The 26013-nt window shown below is 36.6% G+C and overlaps 1 protein-coding gene across 1 annotated transcript in view; it reads right to left on the reverse strand.

Annotated features, from left to right (window-relative positions):
- The window catches only part of THOC2 (THO complex subunit 2), a 50243-nt gene extending 24681 nt beyond the window's left edge, over nucleotides 1-25562 (reverse strand). Inside the window, exons 1-15 of the mRNA XM_057425218.1 lie at nucleotides 25402-25562; nucleotides 18513-18571; nucleotides 16202-16293; nucleotides 15002-15053; nucleotides 13430-13500; nucleotides 12596-12717; nucleotides 11757-11890; nucleotides 9940-10106; nucleotides 9246-9338; nucleotides 6714-6869; nucleotides 4746-4918; nucleotides 4403-4598; nucleotides 2015-2056; nucleotides 698-828; nucleotides 508-609 (exon numbers count right to left, since the gene is read on the reverse strand). Coding sequence (XP_057281201.1) covers nucleotides 508-609; nucleotides 698-828; nucleotides 2015-2056; nucleotides 4403-4598; nucleotides 4746-4918; nucleotides 6714-6869; nucleotides 9246-9338; nucleotides 9940-10106; nucleotides 11757-11890; nucleotides 12596-12717; nucleotides 13430-13500; nucleotides 15002-15053; nucleotides 16202-16293; nucleotides 18513-18571; nucleotides 25402-25463 — 1652 coding nt within the window. The 5' untranslated portion in view covers nucleotides 25464-25562. The remainder of the gene's footprint in view (nucleotides 1-507; nucleotides 610-697; nucleotides 829-2014; nucleotides 2057-4402; nucleotides 4599-4745; nucleotides 4919-6713; nucleotides 6870-9245; nucleotides 9339-9939; nucleotides 10107-11756; nucleotides 11891-12595; nucleotides 12718-13429; nucleotides 13501-15001; nucleotides 15054-16201; nucleotides 16294-18512; nucleotides 18572-25401) is intronic.
- Between the last annotated feature and the right edge of the window lie 451 nt (nucleotides 25563-26013).

Consider the following 26013-nt stretch of genomic DNA (forward strand, 5'->3'; position numbering starts at 1 on the left):
TTAAGAGATCCAAGTAAAGAAATATTACTCTCCTGGGAATCTAAAATCTATAATCCTGCAGTTGTCCCTATACTACTATGGATGGTATTATAGTGTTAACTTTGATCACTTTGCATTCGGAAGTTGTCAGTGGAACCTAAACCACATATAAAAGTAACAAGACTTTCTGGACTTAAGAATCTCCACACCTAGAGAAAATACATTGCACTCTGACACTTCCATAAGCAAAGCAACTTTTCAAACAGCATACCCACGGAAAAGGTTTTTAATAATTTAATGAGACATGTTTTACGCATCCTTACTGGTGACAAATTGAGTCTGTATCCTTACTTATCTGACATTTTTATCCATTAGTAGTACATTAACTACTTCACGAACAAGGATTATCGGTGAAATTACCGAATCATTAGAAAGGGAATGTATTTGTCAAGGATTTTTTTCTTCAATTGGTGACATACAATACATTGTATCACAGTTGATAAATATTTATGTACTTAGTCAACTTACTTCATGATATATTTGGCTCGGTCTATAGTCTGAGCTTTAACTTTCACTAGAAGTGGGTGACTATTGTATGTGTCATTCTTCCATTGCCCATAAAGCCGGTACCTTGAAAGATTATAAAGGAAAAACAACTTTTAGGACTGACAATTCAGGAGACCACTTCCAAAGAATGGAAACAAATTGCTATACTCACCGGTACTGATACGGAAAAGTTTTGAACATTCCCCATAGTTCTTCAGACATGCATGCATTGCAGTCCATCAGAGAAAGAGATGGCAGTAAGACTTGATCAGTAATACTCAGCAGACAGCTAAACAGTATCTCCTGAGATAAAGACAAAAAACTCGAGGTAAGTATCAAGTAAGTGCATTAGAAGCAATGCTATGCAGATAATGAAGAAACTTAACATTAAGTGTTAAGTGATAAAAGTTTGCCACAAGATTAAGACTTCCTAAACAAAAACAAAGCAGAACAAACAAACAAACAAAAAAATCTAAAAAGGACTTAAATATTTCCTATCATAAATCTTTCATTAGATAATTCATGAGCCATATATACCGTCAATATTTTGACAATATAAGATACTTAAGCAAAGTTGCTGAAGTTTTCAGCAAGTTGCACTCACATTTTCAAAACAATTAAATAATTTTAAATCTATGTACCTTGGATGTGCACAAAGTGCAACAGGAGAAAATAGATTTTGGCAACTGCTTTCAATGTATTAAGGTATTTCTGCCACTACTTCCATTTTCAAAATTCGAGATTAAAGCCTGAAGGCTTTATTCATGTTCCCAAGACACAGCACCAACTTCCATGTTTTCAATATCCTATCCTCACCCCTTCTTAAGCATTTTTCTTCCCCATGGAGCTATGTTAGAATAATGCTAGCAGTGGGGGCAGAGGAGAACATTAACAAAAAAACTCAGACTGATTTTCTCTGCAATGACTCAGGAAGGCTGCAATGATTCATGACAAGTGAGAAATGGGAGAAATAAATAATAATGAAAGTAATAATGAAAATTGCATGAACTTCACATTGAAAACTTGCTTCTTGATTAAAAAACAAACAAAAAAATACCAATTTGTTTTTGTAAGTTCGTTCTCAGCTGGACACCTGGGTTTCATTGTGACCAATCTTGGTAAGTCAATAAATTAGGAAGTTTAGAAAGAGCTAAATTAGCCAAGAAATTAAAAATAGCCTTTGTACTATTAAACACCTCTCCTACTTCTCATTTCTCTTTTCTGTGCTTTTCCCCAGTAAACTCTTTAAGATACAAGGTGCCACCATGAAAAGCGTATTTAGAGAATACATAGCTGGAGGTACTCCAGTGGATTCTGAGCAAATAAGAAGTAGAATGCACTGGACTGAGAGAAAAAAGATTTGAGGAACGCAGGAATAAAAAATAAAAATAGAAAAAAGGACAGGAAAACAAAACAGAAGAAAACCCTGGGTGTGACCAACCTCAGTCACAATCTCGCATAAAAGCACCTTCCTCCAAAATAAACTCACCATTTTCTCTTTATCTTCTTGCTTGCTTCCATCAGACTGAAACTGTAACAAAAACAATCATGTTAATTGAAGCATAATTAATGGAGCAATTACAGTTTCAGAACAAGGCTACCTCAGCAAAAGCATAAACCTGAAGGGCTACGTGCCTACTAAAAATCTAGCAGATCTGTCAGCATTGATTTTTTTAACAGAAATTTAAATAAGGGATGAAATACACCGCGAACATATATAGGGCCTTTTTACACTTTTGTTCAAAATAAGGTAATAACCAAAATAAAGGAAACTTATATAAGAAATACTGAATTTTCTTGCTGAAGAGAAGGGGAGGAAAAAAGCGCCCTAAGCATTCACCTTCTACCTAAAAACAAACCCCCCAGGACTTCCAACCCAATAATCAACAGCCACAGATTATTTTCCCCATCTTTCTTTCACAATAATACCCTCTAAAGCTTTTAGCCTTCATTACTAAATTACTTTATTTTCTCTCTCCTTGTTCCACTCCATAAAAAGCATATTTAGCTATCACACCAATAAGTGCACAATTATTTTAAAGGTACACTTGCACAGGAAAGCTGCACTGCTGCAATGTTAGTAGTCTAACTTTTAAACTACTGCACAGGTTAACTTACAGTCAAATTATCTCCAGTTATAAGTATTTCTATTGCGTGTTAAATGTAGTTTCATAACTAGAACATGCTGATGGCAATAATGCATTAAAAATAACTTTCCCTGGGTTACCTTAACCACTCTGTCACTGACGAATTTCTTCACAGTTCCAACCTAGAGCAAATAGCTAAAATGTTGCTCATTCTTGTCAGAAAAACATTAAACTATTATATTAATATATATATACAGTAAAACTGCACGAGACTCCTAAATTGCATGTATCCACAGAAACAAGGGCTTTCTCACAAACCTTCAGTATTTGAACTTAATGACAAAGTAGTCTTAATAGTCTGCTGACAGCAAGAAAATCAATGACTCCCTTATGATTTCCAAATTAGCCGCACTGTCAGTGCAACATAGCATATCACTCAAATATCTATCTTCTCACAGGCCAGCAAGAAATAAGCATGCTATAAATCCAGATTATTACCCACTGGGAAATCTTATCATTCTGGATGAGAAGATGCCGAGATACTACACCTCCTACAAAGATACGGAAGTATGGAAAGATGGAAATGCTTTAAGTTATCGTGGTTTTAATTACAAAGACTACTTGGAACTCAAACTTAGTGTAGCTTTTGCCCCCTTATCATGGCATCTTGGAACCTGATGAGAGCAAACTCTCTTGCCAAGATCTGTGAAGTTAAACAAAAAGATCTTCAATCCCAAGAACTACTTATGTTCTTTGCTCTGTAACATCACATACAGTTGGACATGAAAGCTTCCCCTCTAGTGGTACATAAATTTTGAATCCTCTATATTTGCTAGTTATAGCTGAAATAAAACATAAATTCAAGAAAGAAAGATATAAAACTGAAAATCCCCCCTCCAGTACCATTTAGATCAACCAACCTCCCTGACTTCCAGTTTTAAGTTAAAGTAAAAAGCTAGGTAACAAAGTTATTTTTAAGTTGGGGAGCACATGTGTGCATCAGAAAAGCAGCAAAAGAAACCATTAGCCTCAGTCTGAGCTGCAGAGTATATTCTAAGGGAGTTCAGAATATAAACTGAACTTTCAGCCTTTGAAAATAGGTCCTGCTATCAACACTTCAACATATGCATGGCAAAAATACTATCAAAAGACAGCAACAGATCTCAGAATGCCATTTTATTTCTAAAGTTGGCAACTTGAGGCTTTATAGGGTGTTTCAGATCTCCACACTGAACTCATCCTTATTGGCATGCACGGATTTGTCCCTGACACAAGTGCAAGAACAGCAGCATTTTAACTGGCAGAACAGGGTGACACCCCACTAATTAAAGAGATGCAACATCTCCTGCTTCTCAAGTAACCCAACAGGTGGAATAGCAAGTACTATTTTAAATACTGGATGCATATTAGGTTATTGCTCCCCCATTGGCTACACTGTCAGTCTAATGATACAAAAGCTTCTATGCAATTACTATCAGATGTCTGTTGGGGTTTGGTTTTCTTTAAATATCCACATACAGTTAATGCTTTGAAAGATAAAGACCATAATGAAAAATTAATTATTATTAAATAGTCTTGGTTCTAAACCTTAAATGCCTTAGTTTATTCATTAAAATGGTTTATGTTTATTGATCATAAAAACAATCAGTAATTAAAGTAAGATTCTCCAAATTTGTTCTTAGTCAAAGAAATTTTCTGGTTTAGTATTTAAATATATACACTCGAGCATTTCTGAACATCAGATGAATTGGTATTTTTCAAGTTTTAACAAGCTGTTCTGTCATACCAACCTCCTTCATAAATGCTTTTCCAAGACGCACCACTTTTGCGAATAAAATGGGATCATGGGAAAGATGAGGACCAAGGTAACAAAGCATGTTGAACACTTCCTTTCTCAGGTCCTCAAAGCTGTCTGCTTGTTTTGGTGCTCTCTTGTTTGGCAAAGAGGAAATTGGTGACCCTTTAGCTCCTTTAGGTACACCAACTCTGAAAAATAAGATGTGCAGCATGTCACATGAAACAGAAGTGAAAGTTTTAGAAATGTATCAATATAGTTAGGCTTACGAGTGAATTCAGGCTTATAAACAAATACGTTTCCCCTACACAGCAACAGAACTTTACTTTTCACTTTACCTGCGGTACAGAGGTTCAACTGTAACATGTACAAGCTGACAAAGGGCAATTGCAATAGGCTTGTGTGAAGTAGCATAAAACGGGGGCATCTGATCCATAATGCTTTGTGCGTGCTGCCAGTCACCAATTTTTAATAAAGCTTCCAATAAGCCAAGCTTTTGATTATCAGGAGGCTGAAAGATAACAATGAAAGAGCTTTTCATATACTCATACAGTAGTCTCAATATTTCTCCTTAAGCATTATGCAGCTGTAAAGCTGTAATCCATAGCTAGAGAAAAAACACCCTAGTATTTTAACTACATAGTAAAATATATATATATAAAAAATAAAATTCAGCTAGGCATTCAGACAATAAGTACACTTCTAAAGCAATAATAAACCAGTCTACATAAAATCCAACATCTGGATCAAAGAAAAAAGTTAAAAATAAAGTTCAAAACAGAAGTTTATAAAGTTGCCTGTGACATTTTGAGAAGTACATGATTAGAACATAGGTCATTCTATTGCAGTTTATTTCTTCACACGGAATTTTAAGTACAATATAAGCATTTAGGAATCCTTTGTGTTCTGGATTTAAAAGCACAAATTTGTCTTGGAAAGCCAGATATAAAAAAGAAAGAAAGAAAAAGAAAAAGCTCTTCTGAAACATGCTCTCCAACAGCATAAGCAGGTATGGCACATAAAGAGTCAGTCTGGAACTGCTGACCAATCTAGTCACGCTGCTGAGTTCTGCGACTTCTCAGGTATTTCCCTATTATTTGATTATGTCAAATGCACCTTAGAATGCAAAAGTAGATAATGCATTTTCCTGTACTAAACTACTGGAGTCATGAGACAACAATAAATTTTAACCACACAAAATAAGCACTTTATGAATTTATAAAAGTCAATAATCATTAAACACTATTTTATCTGGGCATTTATTCCATGATACTGTACCAAAAATTGTACATTAAAACTGGACACAAAGTGCTCAATTTAAGACTGTCAACAGATTTCACATTAGTTACTCTAACTGCTATGAATTGCACAGGGAATCACATACAAAAATACTAACACAGAAACAAGTTTTTCAAGAAACTGCATGCATTGTGTAAGCGTGTAAAGAGTCTCAAAAATTGTTTCTGTTAAGCACAGCTCTCCATTTTCCCATCTCACAGGCCCAGACTTTGTTACTTATCATTGTAATCCTTCAGAAAAATGTTGCAGTTTCTCCTACAGCTTAAGATTCCCTAGTTCTTAATTCTAAATAAGATGTTTTGAGCAGTACTTTGACTCTCAAATGAAAATGACAAAAGATGACAACAGAAAGGCTGCTAAGAGATTAAATAATTTTGGTTTTAAAGTAAGACTTGGACACACAGAAACAAATCAGACCTAGAGCAACATGAACAACACATGACACAGTAGCGCCTTAAATAAAGGGTATACATTTACACATACATAGATACAGATTAAATGGAAAGCACAGCTGACAGTTACAATTTAAAATGTTCAGTTCAAACCTTTTTCTACAATGCAGCATAATCATACCAGCATTCCTAAGCCTGGCAATTCTTCATGTCCCAATTCTTGACTGGGAGAAATAAGGAATAAACTCTCAGTAATGTGCTTATTTTTAAGAAATCAACTAGGATTATAGTATTATGGCTCCTAGAAAACACAGTTGTTAAAGATTGTGAAGTGTATCAGTGCCAAGAGATACTTAGTTTAGCTAATACAACAAAAAGGGAGGAAATAATTAACCATTGAAACAAGAACATTAAAACCTAGAGAAATACAGAACAAACCCCAAACCATGCATTTCTGCATATTCAATATAATGGAAGAGGACAGGCACAAGCCTTCCAAAAAAAAAAAACGTGTCTGGTTTCCTTTCCAATAAAAATATTTTAAATTATTTAAAACTAAACATAATTGCTATGAAAACACTTTTACATTTATCTGAAACATTCACAGACACGCACCTTTTCGGTTTTTTCCTCCTCTTTTTCTTTTTCCTTCTCCTTTTCCTCAGTTTTTTCCGAGGATAAGACGACCATTGTAAGCTTCCTGACAATTTGCTTAGCTTCCATGATCTCTCGCTTGTGTTCCTCAACAATGGCATTATCCCCAGGAAGAAGCTAAAAAAAAAAAGCAAAAAACAAACCAAACATTGTATCTGAAAATTTAAGTTCTGCTACTTCGGATCACTTGAAGCCGAAGTTTGGCTTTCCTTGTTACTAGTAAAATAAACTCACTGCCTGGAAGATTCCTTCCCTTGTCACCATCATCGCAACAAAGTGGTATATAATTAAGGCTATTCCAAAAATCAAGGAGTCATGAGAAGTAATACCATTCTACTTCCTCACAACCATTACCTGTGTAAGCTCTCCTTCCCCTCTCCAACTTATCATCCAGTTGTAGCTAGATAGTGACAACTGCACACATACGTGATGGTAACATTTACAAAATTCAGTGTCTTAAAACAGTGAATATTCAAAGACATAAGTTTTCACTTCCTCTTCTAAAGGGAAAAAAAAAAAAATCATCACCAAAGAAAACCAGGTAACCTACTTAAACACACATTTTGACTACGCCTTTATTTTAAAGGAATGCTATTTAAAGCTTACCAAATTTCCTACTTATCAGCAATGTGGGTTACACACATGTAACATTTGTTTCTTAAAAGCCATCTTACATTAAGAGATACCTAGTATGATAAAACCTCAGCAGTCTTGTACTTGAGAATGATCAGCATGAGGAATATAACCCTATATTCACAAATTAAAAGGTCAAGTTGTGAAACAGAAGGAAATCTCTTTTGCTGACAAAACTAAATATTGATTTGATTCCTAAATTCATACTCAAACTTTAACTGCAAGTAATCAAAACTTACTGTAGAGTTATGACCTCTTTGATACAGTAATCTTCTCCTTCGTTGATTTTAACAAGGGAAAATTTCTACTTTTTTTTGCCACCCGAACTGACAGTAGAAAGACTAAGCATCACCTTCTTCAGAGAAGGGATAGTAGAATTCCCCAATTTCACAGAAATTCAGGGAAGAAGGAATCCCTCTTAGAAAAGTAAAAGGTTTAAAGAGCTATGCTCTTCTCATTTGAAAACATAGGTAACCTACTGATGTTCACCAATAAATACCTAGTATGTCATTTCAAGGGGCAAATCACAGGACACAATATGTACTATATGTGGCTGTGTGCATATAAACACAGAGAACAATTCTTACAGGCTTGCAAGGGGAAGGGAGGGCAGGGCAGAGGTGGGGAGAACATTGCTGATACAAATGATAATGCTGGCAGCTGCTATTGCATAGGAGCTGCACGATATATACCATTTAAGACTTAACACCTACATGCTAACAATTTTATTGAAACCCGCATAGCAAGTTAAATTAAGCCTGAACTGAAGAGATAAAAAATGCCATTGAAAACATGCAAAGAGACAAAAACTGACCGAAAATCAACATGACAAAGGTGAACAGCATAAGTTATGCAGGGACCATTATAGCTCCAAGACTGTCAGAAAACATGCTCCTAACTATAACAGGTCTGAGTTGAGACTGCACAGGCCACTCTAATTCCAAGTCTGAGCATGTCTTGTAAGATTACGAACATTCCTTAACAAACTAACATTATCATCACGCATTCCTCCCTCTACATCGATTATCTCAGACATGTACTCCTACTCCTGCTCCACCCAACATGTTCTTAGCCAAAGTACTCCTATGAAGCCAGAGACAGTTATTGACAGGTCTTATTGTGACTAATGCTACTGTCATGCAATTAATGGCATGACTACATTCCAAGTTTTCCATAGCTCATTTCACTGATTTCAGTCAAGAGTTAGAGTCTTTAAGTATCCATGGATATTCTGAAATTAAAAAAATCACGTGTATTGTAAAGTTATTTTTACAATTGTAGCATTTTCTTTACCATCTGCCAAATTAATATGTTGCTTAGGTTGGTAAGTGCCAGACTGGAGAGGGTATCTCCCTCTTATTAAGTCTGAACAAGTAATTCCATTTTCCTCTTCCAAATAGCAAATGGTCAAAACTCTTGTAAATGGGAGTGACAGGCCTATTCAGGAATATAAGAGGGCTTTTTTTTAAAACATCCTACTATTAAACTAAACCAAGACAGTTAGGAGCTGAGTATCCTACCACTTCTTCAGAAATTGATCTTGTAAAGCAAAACAGCCAAAGAGTCTGGTTCTTAAGGAACATTACTCACGCATTTCTCTCCTATTCAGGCAGGAGGTAAACAAAATGGAAGTTGCTACATAGATAATCCAAAGAAAGTGTATCAGCATTCATATTTCAGTGTGTGTTTATATGAATGCAACAGTAGAAAGTGCTGAAAATTTTAAAGGATATTAAGCATGCACATATACAAATATTGCATAGTATGCTCTGAACCTGAAGCTTTAGGGATCGGGTAAATTATCTGGCTTTTTAAAATTTTCTTAGTTTTGACATTTGAAAGAGTAGCACTGTCACTTACATGAACATAAAGGTCTTCCAAATCTATGAGATTATGTTGCAGGAGGACAGCAGCAACTCTGTATAAGGAAGAAGGCGTCTCACCACTTGGATCCTAAAAAGGACAAGATTGCAAAGTTAAGAAAAAAAACAGCAGTCAGATGACTGCAGGTCATGAAACAGAAAAGAAACTACTCAAAGTGTAGTTAAAAAATACATTAACTCATAGTCTTCCTTGTTATCATGTAACTGCTATTACTCCAAAGGCACTAGACTTAATTGTGATACACAATCAGAATGCTCAGAAAGAGATGTTCAACTACCTTCACATCTTATGGTGCTTGTATGCAATTCCTAAACATACATAAAAAAACCTCTTGAATATTTTAACAAGTATCAGCCATGACTCCCTTGCAAACACGCTTTTCATTTCTGGGGACAAGCCTTTTGCTTATAAGGTACAATATCTTCATTAATGCCAGTACTTATATAACTATACAAGCTATCTTGGAGAATCCTAAGCATTCTCCTGTAAAGTACATTATAGACTTCCACTCAAACCATAAAATTATTGCTTTCAGTACTGGAATTTTGCACCTTAGAAAATAATTTTCATGTTAAAAAGTCTGCAGCCAAAATATGTTATCACTGACTGCAGTTCAACACTGAATATAACCAACCATGAAAACCAAAAACTGGGAACAGAGATACATTACCTGATAAAATTTGAATTTGAACCCAAGGATATGGCATAGAGTTTGAGGTTCACACATGTACATGTAAGATTCTATCAGTGGTACAAAGAAGTCATCATACTCAGGCCTGCACTCATAAACCTCTAGGATAATATCCAAAACTCTGTTAGGATCGAGGTTAAAACATCCTAGGGGAGAAAAACAGAGCATAAAAGCTTAACATTGCTATATTTCATGTTCATTCTGTTACTAAACCACAAATATATTAAAGTTAATTCTTTTCAGTTAAAACTGAGCCTGGAATTATCCACATTAAAATAATCTGGACCATCTGTAACTATAGCATCAACCACTTTGACTTACACTGAATATTGCGCTAAGCAAAGATAATAAACAGGATGTTCAATTCAGTTTACAGAAATAGAAATTGCCACCTTAATGCAAACACTTAAAAAGTAAAAACTCAACCTCAGTAATACCACGGTGCCAGCAAAAGGCACAGGTTTCTGCCTCTTACCTTGTGCTGCCACACATATTCATGCGGTTGTACACATCAGATAGCTAGAAATTATTTTACACCTCAGCAGTTGTTATAGTTTGAGGTAGAGCCTGATCCACCAGGTCATACTGTCCTGTGAATTCAGTGTTATTGCTAGTGTTAGGGAGAATGGTTTGTTTATTCTGAGGAGAGCAAAGGCAAGGATACAGATCAGGTAAGCCAATGTTGTAATTATACCTGTAGTTTACTATAGAAACTTTTCTACCAGAAGTCCACGAGACATCCTCAAGACAGAAATATTACTTAGATCAAAAGAATCCACATCTAGACTATTTTTTTCATTGTGCCATGAGAAGTTTTTTCCAGGCATATTCACTATGCAGATATATAACTGCATCGGTCTTTCCTTCCCAAAAGCCATTTTGACTACACCAGGACCTACTGCAACTCAGTACTTTAAAAGAATTGACAATTTAGGGGAAGTATATTTGCGATTCCTAAAATTCCGGAATACAGAAAAATGCTTTGCTACAGAATTTCTCAAACTGAGTATTTTTTACTGTAGTAACTAGCAAAAAGTATCCTCTTCTCTAGCTCTCTTCCAAAATAAATAGTATTATTACAGTCTCAGGCAAAGTTCTGTGACAGATGAGAAATTATCTTTTATTAAATAGTAGCACCGCCTTTGAATGTTACTGCACTGGCACCATATGAAATAGGATCTCATGAAAACATCAATATATTGTATAAAATTCTTTATTTAAAGAGGAAAGGTAAAACATGGGCCATAACATGTGTTTCCTGGTTTTAATGTATTACACACTTTGTTACATTCTTGCCAAGTCTCAACTTAGTAAATGTTCTTCCTTTATTTAATTTTGTTTGTGATTAGTCTATATTTCTACTTCTCATTTCTTTTTATAGTGAATACTCAATTCAACTTCTTGAAGACTGAAAGAATATTCGTGCACTGAGCCAAGTACTTTTAACAGCAAAAAGCATTACTTTGTTACACTGCAATCTCCCTGCTAGGAGATGGCAAACTCATCCACAAAAAATACTGAACCAAAATCACAACATACACATTTGAGGCTGTATATAAAATCAGTATCTAAAATAACTACACAACATTCCCCAAATTAACTTTGCCACAGAAACAGGAACTTTCAAATGTCATAATTCTGCCCAAGGTGATCTATAAATACATGTTACTGTCACACTACATGTTCATGTGACATACTATTTGATCCACAGATTATCTCAAAAAGTAGTCTAAAGTCATTTTCCGTAAGAAAAAGTCATAAGATCATGTAAGAAAACCACTGCTCAAATTCCTTACCTATTAAAGATTTGATATTTTCAAGGATTAGCTCACTAGTGATATTTCCAGATAAATCTTGCCCCAGCTCTGCAATCAGCTTTGCATAACCTTCATTCTCCTCTCTCAATAAATTAAACTTCTGTTGCTTGTAACTGCAAATAAACAGAAATTAAACACTATTATGTACCATATGCCTAGTGAAGCTTATTTATGATCTTAACATTAAATTTGTTGCACAAAATGCTAATTTTGAACACATTAAGAACTTGTGATTTACATGAGCTATTGCAAAAATTATAGAATGCAGTACAAAGAATACCTGTGAGGTAGTCAGTAGTCTCCAAACAAATTCAGCTCTTCTATTTCAAATGCAGACGATTTAAAAGCAAAATCATGCTTATACTTGTAAAGCGTGTTCTTAGACACTATGCTGGAGAACTGCTCTGTAGCACTTAAAGACCTGGTCTAGTTTTAAGAGGTGTTCTTTAGATCAGAACATTGTCACACACAGAAAACTAACATACACCACAAAAACATATCCTGTGTTGCCACAACATAACATTTGTTTACTTATGAAAACAAATGCCTATGCTTAACTGACAGAACAGCAGTGATTAATTTTCTCATACAAGTTCCCATTTATCACAAATAAAATTAAATATTTAATCTGCATACAGAATCACAATAGCAATAGGTGACATTTAAAAAAATTTTACATTTCTCAAGAGTCTGAAAATGCAGAGGGCTAATAAGGTTCTTCTGCCAATGATGAGTTTAAGTGTAACAAAACACATTTCCTGTAATTACCCTTGACCCTCCTCACCCACTCCCCAAGCAACCCTCGCCCCGTAACTTACAATAGTTTTGTCTTTATTTTAACTGATTTCTGATTGAACTGCTGCGACTGCTTGATAAGTCCTAATGACTCCAGTGTCTCTGGATCTAAACGCTCCTTTAGGACAGTGTCAGATACAAGATACTAAAAAACATCAAAAACATACAAGTTTCTCAATTACAAAGACCTAGAAACCACATGATTATTACTCGTGCTATATATGTATTCTCACTACAACCACCAAGTTCAAATGTCATGATACACCATCATGATACATGCATTTTGCTTCAAACACAGAAGCAGACAAAATTGAGAAACTATTCAACTGAAATCAGAATGTTACAGTGGTAGATTTTTACATACAAGAGCACCTTGAAGAAACAAGCCCTAGGGTCTAACTGCTGGTAACAAAGTATCTATTGCATAGCATCTATTACCAACAGCTGCATATTTACAAAGCTTGTACCCATTCTCTCCCATATTTTGGGAGAAAATATTTTCATATGCTGAATTTTCATAAAAATCAAGCTCACTCCATGCGCTTAGGAACACCACTTCTAAAGACAGAGGAGGCTGCATAAAGGAGAAGTCAAATTCAAAACATACTTCAGAAGCAAAATTTCTGTTGAACTGACAAGGAAAAAATTAAGTTCTTTCATAACTCTTCAAAGAATCCAAAAGACAATTATACTATAGTACTCTACCACAACACTTGGAAGATGCATTTTTAAATTACTTGGGAATTTACTTTCTAGCAGTCTTTTCCTCAAAAAAGAGCAAATGTCAAAACTTCTTTGTTTTTCTTGTTGGATTTTGGCATATACTTTTACCAAAAGACTTTCTACATGCAACTTACCAAACAGGCTAATACCAGCTGGGTAAAGTGATCTCTCTTACTTTTTTCTTCTAAACAGCTAGTTTCAATATCTAGTATAAAAGAAGATGGAAAAAAGACATCATTACTTGTAGAACTTGTAAGAGTTTAGTCTTGTTATTACTATTCCAATAAATACTACTGATAACAGCGTGAAATAGCTTGTTCACAACATACTAGCTTCTTGCCACTTTCTGGCTACTCATCTACCTTGAAGTCTATATTAATACTTTGATGACAATTCTCACACATCCACAAGTCTCATGAAAAGGTAAAACAGAAACCAGAGGAATGCCACAATTACTTTTCCTGCCCTTCTCTCTGTTACAGTAAGTTAAGGGCAAGCATTTAAGAACCAATAATAAGCATGAAAGAAGAGAAAGATGAATTGCTGTGTCTTCACAGTAACAACCATTTACTGCCTGGTCTGCAGTCTTTTACTAGCTATGATTCTGCATTTCCATTCTTTTCTTTTGCATCATCAGCTACTGAATGAAATTCATAAACCCACTTCTATGGGACGCTAGCCCATAAAACAATGGCCAAGGAAGCACACCCAGCTAAAGCAGTTTAAAAAAAGCACATCATTACAGGACTTGAGGAGCTGCAAAAGGAGTGAAGAACTCAAGAATGCAGTCATTACAAAAACAAACAAAAAGCACAAAAGACACACACAGCTTAAAAAACAAGTGTAATGCAGTGAATATCACATTACAAAAACTAATTATTATCAAAAGATGATACAAGTACACGGAATGAACATTTATGAAACAAAGTCAACGTAATTTTGATATCACATGCAGCCACAGCACAGTACAGCACAGCCACGCTCCTCATGACTAGGGAACAAACCGGGATCTGTGAGGAGCAGTGGCAAAGGGATTTGCTGTATTTTGTTAGAGACACACAGAACAAGACAAAAAGTGCAAGCATTTGAAAATCTGATCTGGGAAAAAATGCAGGATTAAATTGCTAAAAACATGAGAAAAACAGCTTTGGATCAACATTATTCTCATAATCCAGAAGTTATTACCAGAATAAGAAGTAAACACCTTTAAAGCCTGTTCAGTTGGCAGATAGTTATTTGGCAAATTATACCATTTGCCTTTAGATTTCTGAACAATTAGTACAAGCTCTGTTTCATCAGTGGTGACAGTACAGATAAAAATATTTACAGAACCCATTCTGAGAATAGAAGATCTACCTACCAGTAAGTCAGCTTTCATTTTAAATACTTATAAGAATAATAACAATGCTAAGTCACTGAGTCCATTAAACCAACATCCAACATGCTTACAAGCTAGCTCATTTAACTATTCTTAGCAGATCAACTTCCACTGCCTTTAATAGGTAAACTTCTAGAAACTGTAACAGAACACAGAAGGAACAGACAACATTAAGAACCAAGATACAGATACACTGAGGAAGAGCCAACACATATCTTGTAAAGAAGCCGTGCTTTATGGATTTAATCAAATCTCCTGAAGAATTCAACAAGCAAATGCACAAAGCATATATCTGTCTCAATGCTGAAAGGAAGGGAATCCAGCTCACCTAATATGCAGAATACATCAGCTAGGATGGAAGGCATGTCTTCCCGAAATTCCTGAAAAAAGAAAGATCCCACTTAATTGATACAGAAATTCCAATATCACTTTTAAACAATTCTTATTTCATTACATAAAACACAACTTCATCATACTAGAAGTTCAGATTAATAATGTACATCACTGGTAATTATATTAATTATTAATAATTCAGATCAATTAATAATGAAGAGGCTGAATTATTGAGTAATATCTAGCATAAGTGCTTTAGTAATTATTGGTATGTAATGAAGTAACATAACCTTTTAATGTGATTTCTAAGAGCATCTAGTGGCCAGGGACAAACTCCTCAGGTTACTTCCTGTTTCTCCAGCACAAGGGAACTCCCTGTCTGAAGGGCAGCACCTCCCTGTACAGCAAACTACATCTTCTCAGGCACCAAACAAACTGTGATTTCCTACCATGACTAAAGATCAAACATTATCAAATGCTGCCCCCACACTAACGTGCCCTTCAGCCTTCACTTCTCCCAAACCCAGTGAAGAAGTTTAAAAACCTAAAATGCTTATCTTAGAACAATTACTGCAAAATGTATATTCTTAATGTTCTATACACATCAAAACAGCAATCTCTGAACTTCCAAAGAATAAATAATTTTTAGAAGGTGTTTTTCTTATTTCTTTTCCCTTTTTTTTTAAGAACACCAACATTTGGTAACCCTGGAAGTTGAGAGGAAGATATTCTTTTCCTTACCTTCTCTATTTATTCAAAGCATTGTAAGAAAAAACTTTTTCAAACACAAAAAAATAAGGCAGTCACAGGTCTTTGACATCTCAACAGTAAAATGGCAGATGTGCATTGTTACACTGCAAGATGTAAAAAACCAGTAGGTGGCATTACAGACATGCTGCAAAAGCAAATGAAATCTATTTTTAGCATGCTAAAGACTTCAGACTTTATCTGCCCTGGAAAGATTACTTAATTTTTAATTTCTGCTAAAATGGATCTAACCCTCAGCACAAAAAGGAGGGAAAAAACTGACAGACTACATTTATTTCAAGTGCACACAAATGAAGAAAGGACAAAACCCACTTTTTAGACATGGAAAAACAAGTCTGTTGAGTATTATCCTGCTGGATTTTCATTCAGACTCTTATAACAAATTAAAAATTTAGGAAGTAAGCAATTATTACAAACAGATACCTACTATGACATCACCAAGAACATTAGAAGCTTGATCATGCTTTAAGTTTCCTCTGACGACATGGTATGCAAGCTCATACAGAGCTTGCTGGATATCTGTTAAAAGAAAACAGATGATTAAGGAACGTATTAGGCAATCCTTGGTCTAACTTAACACAACGTTTACAACAATGCTGTAGACTTCAGACACCCTGAAAGTAGAGAGAATGTGCTTTTCTTACCAGTGAGAAGGGGATTACTTCCTTACTGCTGATAGATTAAATTTGAGCGTCAGTACCTAAGGTATCATTCAAGCAGACAGTAAGAGATGATCCACTGTCCCTAGAGAGCTTATGGAACAACAGTAAAATGGGATGAAAAACTAGCCCTGCATATAACTTGAGTGTTAGCAGTTGCTTAACAGACACCTTTACCTTGTAATTCAAAAAAATAATATATTACACGTATTTTTTATGTGTATCTAATACATAGACAACATTCCAGTATTTTTTCCTAATCATATCTCTCATCACAGATATGCTTTCAAAAACCATTTCTCTAGGAGAAAGTAATATTTAATTGGAGAAAAAATGCTTAACAAGGATTTTAATTGTTTTAAGGAAAGTCTCCCATGACTGAAGAACGCTGATTTACAGAAGCTTATATTAAGCTGAAATATGAAACAGAGGTACTGCATTTGAGAAAAAGCATGCAATGTTAAACGTAGTGACTGCAAAACCAACTATGGTAAACTTGTAAGGAATTGTTCTTAAATAATACATCACAGCTCTGCTATCCTTTTTAGTTTATGAAAAATAATAAGATCTCATAATTTCACCTTTCACATGCACCATGTGGTTCACTGAATAAACATACACAATGGGTATACAAGTTACAGATTTTAATGGCCTAAACCAAGTACTTAATAACTTGGTAACTGCAGACCTCTGCAGCTTCATTAAAAGCTTCTTTTAAATAAACAGGTTAATTTTAATTTTTACAGTACTTTTGCCAAAAGAACACACTGCGAGAGCAGGACTGGTTTAGACATCAATTCTATGCACAGCTCTACTGCTTTAAAGGCCAGTTCAAGAGTTGGTTACCGTGGTGCAGTATCCAATTTAATAATTAATGAAGAATCCAAACCAGCCATAAGTGCAGCCTCAGATGCCACCTCCACGTGGTTCTCCACATCGTGGAGAAGTTGTTAACACAGGTACATGGCCAGATCTGACCTGTCTCCATAAACTTGTGGTACCCTGGACTTCAGTAAACGTTTTTCTGGAAAAGGGCAGAAATGCAACTGCCAGCACAGTTTTCAGAACTGGATCCAGGTCACATGGACTCAAAGAAATTCTTACCAGTCAGTATCTCTGCACCTCACTCCAGATTATCCGTATTGTCAGGTTTTTATCCAATCACCAGAAGCACTTCAACTACTCAATGATCTTAAGGGTCTTTTCCAACCTAAATGATTCTATGATGATTCTATTTCTACTGTCTATTAATTCCTCCAATATAGCCACTGCACATATCTATCTAGTCATTCCCATGGGATATTTTAGATCCTGACAGCAAGGACAAAGAAAGAAAGAAATCAGCACATAGAAATTATCAATCTCTTTCTAGAACAGAGAACAACTGGTGACCTTTCTTCACAAACTTTGGGAACAAAGACTTTGCTTTGCTGAAAAATAAATTCTTTCTACTTAACAGTATTACTTATAATTTACATTGAAACATTTTATCTTTTCTGCTATTATAATTGTCCATTATGATTATTTTAGCAAGAACCCAAAAAAACATCTAAACATCTGTGGTCTCAGTCATATGGAAGGATTTTTCCAACAGAATCTGCCAAGCAAACATTTTTCTTTAAACACTAAAGACTTCATAAAGTGAAAATTCAAACTTAATGACAGCAGTGATTTTCACTAAAAAAGGAGAAAAAGTCTGTAACTCAGGTGCTGTTATCAAAATTACTTTCTGCAGCATATAATCACACCTGAATACATTAGAATTCGTATATTTAACTTTCAGAATAAAATCCAGTTTTATGTTGAGCTTGCAAAATGGAATTCCATTTTCTACAGCACAGACCAAATACTGGATCTTACCATTACTTACTACCACCTAAGAAATCTCTCACCTGGGCATCTGAAGACAAAATGAGTTGTGGATGTTTGTATTGCCTTGCAATTTGCAGCATTCACCTGTAGCATACACTAATAGTCACCATACAGTAATGCTTCAGGCAGACCCACATAGTACTACCATCAACCGCTTCCAGGCTTTTTAGTTAATCAAAAGCAACCAAAAAAACCCACCCAACTTACCTCTGAAACCCATAGAATCATGGCTTTTGTTTTCACTGACTGCACGACATAACTGCACGCTGCAATAAAAAACACAGAAAAAAAAACTTTAAAAGTTGGATATTAGCCTACACACATAAATGTCTGGGGCTCGCTTTTTGTTGTTCTGGCTAAAATAACTTCCAATTTGGGCAGCTTAAATGACCAACCACATTTTGATTTTCATACAGTAAACACTAATTCACCGAAGTTAGAGCAAAGAAATACAAGACTCCCAACAGATCTCATACATACATATCATATACTTAGAAAAAAAAATCTTCCTAATATCATACACAGCAAAACAAGAACATTCTAGTACACGAAAGGCAATTCTAGTACATGAAAGGAAGCACAGATGTGCTAGCATTAGCCTACTGTTGCTAACTAGCGAAGAAATGCTTCTCACAGAAATACCATGGCTATGATTACTTTCAAACTCTGGCCTGTAAAAACATTTAACATTAAGTAGGTGCATGATCTCCTGATGCAATGTTTTATCAACGGTAAGGCAGAATTTTATCTAACCTAGGGACAGCTAAGATAAACTAAGTCATTAAGGTAACCCATATAGGAAGCAAAGACCTGCCATGTTACATTGCCTTTAGTCACCCCTGAGGCTCCCCCAACCAAATTAGTTCACTGGATACCATACAGACTGTTTCATGAAATTATAGTTCTGTATGTTATAAAATAAATGCTCAAAGAGGAGGCTTCTCCACTACACTGACAGCTTAGAAAGACATACTTCCAAGTTATAAGGATTCTCCCCTCTCCTCTGCCGTTACTGTCACCCCAATGAAGACTCAAAAGCAGCTTCACATTTAAAAGCAACAGTATATTAAAAAAGCAGCAATTTACCTAGATTTATAACTAATACCAAAGAATATCTTAAGAATTTTCTTCATATTTGAAAATCTTCAACCAAAAGTTCCATATCTTTTTCATCAAGAAAGATTTGTGTAGAAACTGAAGACAGTTCTCAAAGCTGCACTGTATTTACATAAGATGGCAAGACTACAATTTCCTGTGGAAGTGATTTTGAAGCATGCTCTCAAGTAAGGTTTACCATGAAAAATAAGCAGTAGGAAAAGATTCTGTAGCAATCTATTACTCATTCTATTTGCATCCTATCCAGATATTATTACCTCTCCAGCAGGACTGTTCCAGTAATCAAAGGATTATAATTAGCAAATACAAGGTATAAGCACCCTACAATGACAACTGGAAAACGGGCAGTTTCACATATAGTGGAATCAGCAGAAACGTGCAAGCTCAGCAAAAAGCAACTGAAGGGCTAAGATGCTCTAAATGCTATTGAAGAAAACACAACATGTTTGGCAATAACCAGAAAAGAGACAGCAAAATAGGGAAATAGGTAATCTGTTTTCTTTTTCATGAACAGTATTTTAAAGAAGCAATTGATTTTTTCCCCCCACTGTCCCCAAAGAGCACATCAGTTTGAACCAAGTCAGATTTTATTAAATATTAATTATTACTTCTCTATAACGATGTTACCCTGTAAGCACTCATTTCCAAGGTCTGTATACAAATAACAGTCACGTGAAATATCTGATTCCAAAAATTTATCTACTCAGATGCACGCTTTGACCCCTGCACCATGACGTGCTATCATTAGCTAGATTACATGAGTAACAACCCTGTCTGCTTGAGCTGAAGTGTTCACTTAACTACATCCTAATACAAAATAAGTTTTAACCTCTTCCAATTCCCTTTCCAGCAATACTAAAGTAATACTATCAACTTCACGTACCTTTAAGACATACATTTGGCTGATAAATGTAACAAGAAACCCTATTTAAGATCAGTCTAAAAACAACTTGCTTTGCATGTGTACTTAACAGCCCCCCCCCCCCCCCCCCGAATTATTAAAAAGGGGGGTGGGGGGAGAGGTCAAAATATTAATTTTGTGGAAGTCTACATGGAAAAATATTGGTATTAAAAAAAGAGGATGCTGCTATAACTCTTTGGATCTAAATTAGTAATTCTCCTTAGATTCTTTCACACAGGTATGCTGTCTCCAAAGGAGGATGACCCTTTCTGAAGGTGCTGTCAGGCAGCACAGCTGAGCTGATTTAATTAATGGCTTCTTGCTGCAGAAACGGGACACATTCACCAACACTTCTTCCCTTCTTGGCTGACCTGTTCTAACCCTTATGTCAATTAAATCAGCTAAACTGACAAACCTGGTCAAAAACAAGTGTTCTACCAACTTCACACGTTGAAGCAAGCTTACCAGGAGGCCAGATAAGCACCAGAGCAGAGAGCGCCCTGGTGAATGAAGACAAGGCAGAAGTCCTCCCTTAGAGTACCAACAAGCTATGAGATTACTTCATCTAGTCTTAATTAAACACATCATAAATTAAAGTCATAATACTTGCATGTTCACAAGAATAAAAATGTCAGTATTTGGAAGATTAATCAATTCACAAAGAAAGCCACACCAATATTTTCCCCCTTAAGTGGCACCCAGAACAATGGAAATTTATCAGGTCCGCTTTTCAATTCAACAGACCCAGTCACCCCATTTGAAACTTTCATTAATCTTGTAGAGTTTGTTGCTGCAAGCTTCAGACAGAGTCCTCTCCTTCTCTAGTAAAACCTGTATCACTTCATCCAAAGATAAAGTGTGTAATACATGTAAAATACAACTCAAAAAAAATATGATAACCTAGAAAAAAATAATTATTAAAAAAATAGAGAATACTTTCTGACAACCAAAGTTTCAAAATTAATTTTTTTTGGACTAAGACAGGAGAGATTTGCTTCAATAACAAATTCTGAAGCAACGTTTTTGCAAGAAAGAGCCAACAACTGAACCTAACCCTACTTGTTCATACACAATATCCTATATCCTCCATTACACTCCCACACACATAGCATATGCCAGTAATTATCACAAAGGGCATGTGCCTGCAAACATTTAACTATATGCATAATTCAACCGTGTGTAGTTCCCTACTTGAGGTGAAGTACAAATCAATTTCATTTAGCAGCCAGGATGGCAAAAGTACAACTAAACTCTAATTTCCTGACTCTCAGGCCTTTAACTCAACACCGTGACATTCCTTGTACAAGTAAAGTAGCATGCAGAGACTGCTTGAAAGATCGAGTCCCAAAAACTCACATTCACAGAATATTAAACTTTTTCAGTTTATTTTGAAGCATAACATACCACATCAACTGCCAGCAAAGAACATTATTAGTCCTACTTCCCCACTAAAGAGTTCTCAATGTTAAATCTACCACAGAACAAGGTATCAGTCAAACGGTAAGTGCTTGGCATTGTGAGCATACTAGAAATGTCTATATGGGCTGCAGTCATAGGCTAGCATCTTATTGTGGAAGACCCTATATATAACAACATAATTTCACAACAGAGGACAGCATATGTACATGCAAATAGGTATAAAAGGAGTCTAGACTGATTAGCACAATAAGCAGTCACACAGATTCCAACAATCTCTACACAATATCTTTACTGTGATATCATGGTACCACAATATTTTGCAGTAGCAAAATAAATGCACATAATTTAATAAATTGTGTTTAGACAGAGATGGGTCTGAAAACATAAAAAATGAGAAATGACCACATCTTGACCAATTTATAGTTTTGGCAGCTAAGGACACTTGAAACTACAATATGATGTACATTTATGTATTTGTATTAGATATTACTGCACATCAGTAGCTGAATTAATTAAAATCACAGCATGTACAGTTTTAACAAGGTCTCTGAACAATTTCTACTAAGTCAATGCTCACTGTTACCCAAGCTCAATGATGCTGCCTTATTAATATTATGACACCCTTAAGACATGTACAAAATTCTTACCTTCTGGGTTTTGGATATTACTGTTATATCATAACAAACGGACCATATCAGCAAAAATAAAGTTCATTATTTTTCACAGTAAAAGATTTAAAACCAACTTCCTTACTGGATTTCTTTTAAAAAATCCTAGCAAACTTTTTCTCCTCTCCCCCCACAAGTAACAACATCTCCCACTGACTACAGCAACATTATAAATCCTGTTTGCTTTCAAGCATAAGCAGACCACTACCATAGCACTCAAAAAAAACCCCCAATATGCAGGGATCATCTTAAACATCCATTATTAATCACAGTAGAGACTGAACTGCCAAATAAAATCAAACCATTTACTTCTTTCAAAACAGTTTCACATTCCCCCAAAACATAAAACTGCATTTTAAGTGACTAGAAACTGCTAAAATACTACCTCTGGCTGATCTAGTGAGATCACATAAGCCATTTCATACTCCAGGAAATCTTTTCCTTTTTTTTCCCTGCAAGACGTAATCTTTTTTTTCTGCTAATTATGAGGTTTGTTTTTTTTTTTTCCTGTAATCCTCACTTTTCAACAAAGTTGGTATTTGTCTCCCTGTGAAGAAGCCCACTGCTTTGTTTAAAAACAAAACAACCCCCTCCACACAAGAGCGTATGTTCTCTGACTTCATGCAGGGGCTTTAGCAAACCAGGCTTACATAGAGTAAAACTTCTGTAAATTCTGTATTTGCTAGAAATGTCAGTTTTGTCCTTTCGCAGTATCCTTTCCCTCACAACTTTTCTAACTTATTTACCAATTAACACATTGTCCCACCTTTGGACCACAAGCCCTAAACACCGCAGTTGTGGCCTAGACAATTTATTATCCTGGGCCTATCTATATTAGATGAATAATTCAAGAAAAATAAAAAATAAAATTACAATTGTACAACTCTTAGTTTAAGTAACATTTACAAATATTTCATGAGTTTCCTTTTGTAAAGAGAGCATCGCAATTTTACTTTCCACCAGTAAAACAGCAGACAGAAAATCTTGGAAAAAGAAACACAAAGCTATGCACTGAAGATTTATCCCAAAAAAATAGTTTCCTACAAAGTTCTCTAGATTTAGGCTGCAGATACACTGCTTTGCATCTAGGAAGGAAGTCTGTACATATTCCAGATGCTTCTAAAGTTACCACTGCAAAATCCGACAACTGTTATCCAGGCACAATCACATTTCTTCTAAAATGTATGGCCTCTTTTGCAAGCTACTTCAAATCATGCTTGGAACTGCATTTAAGCAGTATTCCCATTGAAGTATAAATGCCACAGACACAGGAATTTAGCCTACTGCTTTGTTTTACTGGTCCCACAGCAGATTAAAACTTTCTTCCCATTACAGTTAAGAACTGCTCTAAGAGGAGGGGAGAAACGTAAAATACTAGCATGGTCAAAAGCTAATGTAACTTGCCTGTTACACAGTTAAAAGTCGCAAGAATTCAATGCAAACTATGCAGCTGCCATTATATGATCAACTATGATATTTCTGTTCTCGTGCATACACCATGCAATCTCAGTGGTCATAACAGCGCAAGTTACAAAAACCATAATCATATGTGACTAATTCAGTTAAAAATTTCTTAATGGGCATTACAGAAAAGCTAGTCGTGCATCTACATGTATATAAAGTTATGTATAAGACAATCTGTTTTATTATAGTTATTTGTGCACTTCTGTAAGGTATCCGTATACATTTGTATGTTTCCTCATTTGTTATTGACACAGAAATTCCTAAATACTCACATTCAATAAAAAGTCTTTTATTGAATAAATATTGCCATGCCAGATGCAAATTCAGTTACTGTCATGAAATCTTAAATAGGAGATTAAAAAAAAGCAATGCAAACCTCAGCATGGTTTGGAGGATGGCTCCTGAACACTTCTATTATTGTTGCAAACGCAGATACAAAAGAGATTTTCATCGGCCTTGTATCACATTAAAACACGTTAACCTTACATGTTAATGTAATGGTTCTAGCACAACTGAAAAGTCAAAAAGGGCATGTCTGTAAAGGGGGGCTCCTTCACTACAAAATGGAAGTTCTGGGAAGAACTGTGTTTTGTGCACGGAGCCTCTACAGCCTCTTCTCTACTCACTACCTCTTTCTTTCTTCATGTAGAGGGAAGATCACTACCACAGCTGCACAACCTTTTAAAACAGGTGAACAAAATAAAATAAGAAAATATGAGCACCAAGAAGCATTTCTCAAAATGATTCCCCAACCACCCATATTTGAAACTGTAGGGTTTTTAACTACAACAAAGGAACATGGAATGGAACAACTCCCTGAACAGAGGTACTACTGAAACACACCACAGTTAATGAACCTGCTAAGTTAAAAGTGCTTAAAACAGATACACAGAAGGCCCCAAAAGGGAAAGCTTTTAGCACACCTGGATTGATTTGTGAAGCTATAACCAGACCCCTCAGTGCACAAAGATTACCTTCCAGGGCAAACAGGTACGACTAGGATCCTACCTTGCCAGAATGAAAGAATAACGTGCTAGTACTCACACAATAAGTATAAAAGTGAGAACGGGGGCTGGGACCTCTGCTAGAAAGGCCTGAATCGCGGAGCTAGCGAAATAAAAACAAGTCACGCTCCATGTTACCCCGGGTGGGTAGCTAAAGAGGAGTCCAACGCCCGATAAACCTGACCCAGAGCCGGGAAGGGACGATCGGGGCGCAATCAACGGGCGCCAGGACAGCAGGCCCAGCTACGGGGGACGAGCTTCGGCGGAGGTCGTTAGCAACCGACAAAGAAGGCCGAGCCGTATAAGAGAGGGCCTAAGACTTCCGCCCGACCCGGGTTTCGACCCTCAGCCCCGACAGCAAGGACGCAGCCCCAGGCAACGACCTCCCCGCCCGATCCTACCTCTTCGCCGCCCCCCCCCACCAGCCTCCCTCGGCCAGTGAAGGCCCAGGCTCCCCCTTGCTCCCGCAGGTCAGCGGCCTGCGGAGCCCCATCACCCCTCCCGCACTACGGCCCCACACTCACAACTCGTTCTTGCCCCCTTTCTCCCAGTTCTTTATCCACTCGGCAGGGAGCAGCGCCGCCATCTTCCCCGTGTGGCGCCGAGAGCCCGGATGGTGGAGCCGTGAGCCCGGGTCAGAGGGGACGCAACAGCTCGCGAGGCACGACGGGACGCGAACGCGCCGTACCCTGGGAGACGACGGGCGACGTTCCACCGCGCATGCGCCTCGGAACCGTCTAAAGCCCGCCGTGCGGACAGCCCGCCTAAGCAGCGCGGGCCCGCCTCGGTTAGCACCCGGGTAGCGGCTCTGGTCGTGCGACGTCCCGCGGAGCCCCTCGGGGCACCGGGAGCCGCGGATGGGGGCAGCCCGACCTGCGGATGAAGCTGCTGAGGTCGGGGGAACCTCCCCAGTCACGTCAGGCAGCTCCCTTCAGGTAGATAAAAACGCTGTGAGCAGAGGTTTCTACACCTGTAAAAACGGTTCAGGAAATACGCTGAGGGAGCTTGAGTGTGTTTAGATGTGTTTAACGCATATGTGACACGAAGCATGGGTTTTATTTCAGTCCATTAGAAGGACGCTCATTGACAGTTAACAGTTAAAAACCAACCCATTACTGTTTGACCCCTGAGCTTGT

Source organism: Pezoporus wallicus, unplaced genomic scaffold (genome assembly GCF_028554395.1).
Source record: "Pezoporus wallicus isolate ANWC-B61680 ecotype Strahan unplaced genomic scaffold, APGP_CSIRO_Pwel_v1 scaffold_6445, whole genome shotgun sequence".
NCBI classification, from domain to species: domain Eukaryota; kingdom Metazoa; phylum Chordata; class Aves; order Psittaciformes; family Psittacidae; genus Pezoporus; species Pezoporus wallicus.